The sequence below is a fragment of the Cyprinodon variegatus genome, unplaced genomic scaffold, assembly GCF_000732505.1.
Source record: "Cyprinodon variegatus isolate N-32 unplaced genomic scaffold, C_variegatus-1.0 Scaffold260, whole genome shotgun sequence".
NCBI lineage: Eukaryota > Metazoa > Chordata > Actinopteri > Cyprinodontiformes > Cyprinodontidae > Cyprinodon > Cyprinodon variegatus.
This window is the reverse complement of record NW_015150713.1, coordinates 85082-88636: the sequence shown is the minus strand read 5'-3', so window position 1 is coordinate 88636 and position 3555 is coordinate 85082. Positions and strand designations below refer to the sequence as shown.

The 3555-nt window shown below is 36.3% G+C and overlaps 1 protein-coding gene across 1 annotated transcript in view; it reads left to right on the top strand.

The window, feature by feature from the left end:
- Positions 1-1235: 1235 nt before the first annotated feature.
- itga2 (integrin subunit alpha 2) overlaps positions 1236-3555 on the top strand; it is a 36580-nt gene continuing 34260 nt past the window's right edge. The window contains exons 1-2 of the mRNA XM_015382619.1: positions 1236-1329; positions 2962-3085. Of these exons, the coding sequence (XP_015238105.1) occupies positions 1284-1329; positions 2962-3085 (170 nt within the window). The 5' untranslated portion in view covers positions 1236-1283. The remainder of the gene's footprint in view (positions 1330-2961; positions 3086-3555) is intronic.

Here is a 3555-nt window from a genome sequence, read left to right as displayed (position 1 = left end):
AGGCTCCAGGAGATCTTGTACGCCCTCTGGTTGAGAAAGTGGACAAACCTCCAGATCCCAACAATGAGGAGTGAGAGTGCTACCTTGTCAGACGCGTAGCCAGAAAATCCTAATAGGGGTGGCCAGTCAATAACCAATGTACATTGAGGGGTGTCTGAAAGGCACCAGAACCTCAGGGTCAATCTACACTGTTCAAACACATATATATTTAAACATCCATGGTAAAAGGTATAGTGGACAAAATTCTTTCAGGTTTGATTTCTGGGGCGAAGATATTTTACATTGTAATTACCTACTTTTATCAATAATCATTCTGCAAAAAATGTATATTTAAACATAGTAATATCATCATTACATTATTTTTTTTAGTTATTATTAAAGTAGTTGTTTATCTATTATTTCATTGAAGACTCCTAGATGACTTACAGAGACATATCATTTTCTTTTTACCCCAAATAACACAAAATTTAGTTCTGAAAAGAGCGTCAATTCCGTATTTATCATGTTTAATGTTAGTATATTGATGTGCATAATCAACCACAGTGTTTCTGTTGTAAAGTAATTGTTAATATCTGAAAAAATGTAAATGTTTAATAAGTTTGAACATTTCCCTTGAGAGTATTACTGCTGCTACCATCTGTATTAGAGGGAAAAATGTTGGGGTGGCCAATGATTGGCTAAGGGTGGCCATGGCCACCCCTGGCCCCCCTTCTAGCTCCACCCCTGCTCCACCTGTGTGTCTGGTAATCAAGGTCCTTAGGTCAAAATCTGAATGTTTCTTTCTTCTTAAGTAATCCTCAGTTTGTTTAATACAAGGTTGCCTTGTATTAGGCTTAGTTAACAACCAAAGTGTCTTTATCTGGCTGAAGGATGACCGAGAAATACCAGAAATTCACACCAACTTCCTCAGACTGGTGTTAGAAACTGATATGCTATTAAGTGCTTTTTTTTTTTTTTCAACAAGACTTATAAGGAAATATTATCAATAAACAGATATGATAATACAACAATTAATGGTGAACCTGGTGTCCAAACCTTTAATGCAAACACTTATCTGATCTGTCGGAATGTACCCATTCTGTTTGTGCTGCACGAGTAACCTTTTCTCTAGGCTGAAACTTCAATTATAAAAGTTTGTAGCCGTAGGTAGGAAAAAAGAACAAAGTTCAACTCACCAGTCCTTATAAGGAAACATATCCGTTGCGTCACCGCTTTTGAGCCCAGACTGACGCGCACCGAGACATGGTTTGGACACACCATAAACACATGAAGCAAGAATCAGGATGGACCACGTCTGGAGGAAACTTTTCTTTGCTATAGTGGTTATCTGTAAGTATAAAATGTATTTTTCTTTACTTTTGAACTTTTTAAATAACTTATTGCGGATCGAGGCTCCATATGAGAGTCTATTTATAAGTTTGTATACCATTAAAAATATTATTCTATTAAGGTTTCTTGACAGTTACCTTTGTTACATGTTATTAAAATGTAGACGTTTAGATTTGTTTGTTTTTTCCACTAAGAATTATTCGCATTGTATTGAGAATTAGTGTGAATTTCATTTGTAAACGTTTTTACCAACTTTGAGCGGAGAAAAGTCCCATCATTAAACTTTCTTTGTGTTGTTTAGTAAAACGCAGTTCGTCTCGCAGTTATTGGATAAAAGTTGTTTATTAAAACTTCATTCCGGCAGACAATATTCTCGTAAGAACAGTATTTTAATCACATTCAGATAGAATAGAGCATGCACATTGAGATGTTTGGAGCGCCTGGGTTGTGCAGGTAAAACAGGCGTGGCCGGATATTGCTGCCTGTGTAGCTTCTCCAGAGTTGCCTGTGTAGCTTCTCCAGAGTCCAATATCCACATTCCTTGTCCCACTTATTGAGGAGGGGATTGCATGTTGATGGCTGAGCTCTGCCTGTGTAGGCTTGTCTCCATGATTTCGCAGGATCTGCCTATTTCCACATTAGGCTGTTGGGAAGCCTTTATGGGGTGATTCTTCTAATTAAGATTGATTATGATTAAGATTTAGGTGTTGCTGCTCTTGCAATCTCTTCTCCTGCCCTCATGAGTCAGACTGTATTATTTTTTGTTCTTTTTTGCTCCCATGCACGATTCACCAACACCTGACTAAAGGGGAGGAAGTGGTGGCTTTTTGTGTGAAATGTAGTTCTAAGAATAGATTAGATAAAGCAGATTAACAGACTGGTACAGTATGTTCTTGATCAGCTTTTTCACATAACGTTATTTATATGATTGCATTTGAGATTTTATATGATAGGAAAGGAAAATGAAAAATGAATATTATAGTATTCCCCCCAAATAGAAGTCTGAAGAGGGCACTAGATATTTCTTTTTTTTTTTCACATTTTGCACACTCTTAGCAGAATAGCTAAAGAACAGTGAGAATGGACAGATATGGGCCAGCCAGGACACATCATTTTGAACCATTTTTACCAGCTATTACTGTTTGCTTTAAGTCACACCCTGCTGAACCTCTTTTACTGGCTTTCATCGTTTTCCTTCATTATTTGTGTTTTATTTTTTGCTCTTATACAATCTTTACACCAAATTTGAGAAAGTAAAAAAAAAAACATTTTAGTAGCATGATGGTGCCACCATCATGTTGCATGTCTTTATAGACCACTGTTTGCATAGAAAAACAAATGAAACAATAGCTTATTATCAGTATTCTTCGATATTCTTCCTGGAAAATAGATGGAAGTTCCTACCACTTGAGTTGTGGATTTGTACAACAGTTTTAATATGGGGGTATTATCTTGTGAGGCATTTATATTAAAACATGAATCATTCCCCTTTTACTTAAGTTGCAATTATGTGTGTTAAAAAAAATATTTTGTTATAAAATGTTCTAAAAAGATGTAAAGACTATGAATATTTTTGAAAGACATTATAATTGTAAGAATCCTAACAGTCTCCTCTTCTATCCCCTCCACCAGCTTACAAGATCAGCCAATTGCAGTCCTTTAATGTCGGGACCTCAGGAGCTAAGATTTTCACTGGCCCAGCTTCAGAGCAGTTTGGATATACAGTTCAACAAGCTCCAAACTACCTGGACAAGTGGTAGGAATCTTACTCCTTACCTGTGAAGATAATCTGTAAAGGTTTCTATCTTTGTCGTAAAGTTTGGCTTCTTAAAGATTTCTAATGGAAGTTCATTTAATGTGATCAAAACAGTAGAAAGGGTGACAATGGTGCCACTTATGAATACATACAGTAGAAACCAAACCATGCACATTTGCAAGGTCCAATTCTGCAGTGCAATGCGTCCACACTCACCTGCTTTTAAGAAAGACTGCAAGTTAATGCTGAAACATCAAATTTATCAGTTTGCAAATCAAAGCCTGTTGCTGCTTGCAGAGTAATGTGGATGCTGTTTATGGATGCCATTGACATTCAGCTGCCGACAAGCAAGTTCTGACAATCATAAATAGCTTATTGTGATCCTTATTTGCTTCTGTCCTTTTACAACCAATTATGACCACATGAGTGTTTTACCTGAAAAAAATGTGTATATATATATATATATATAT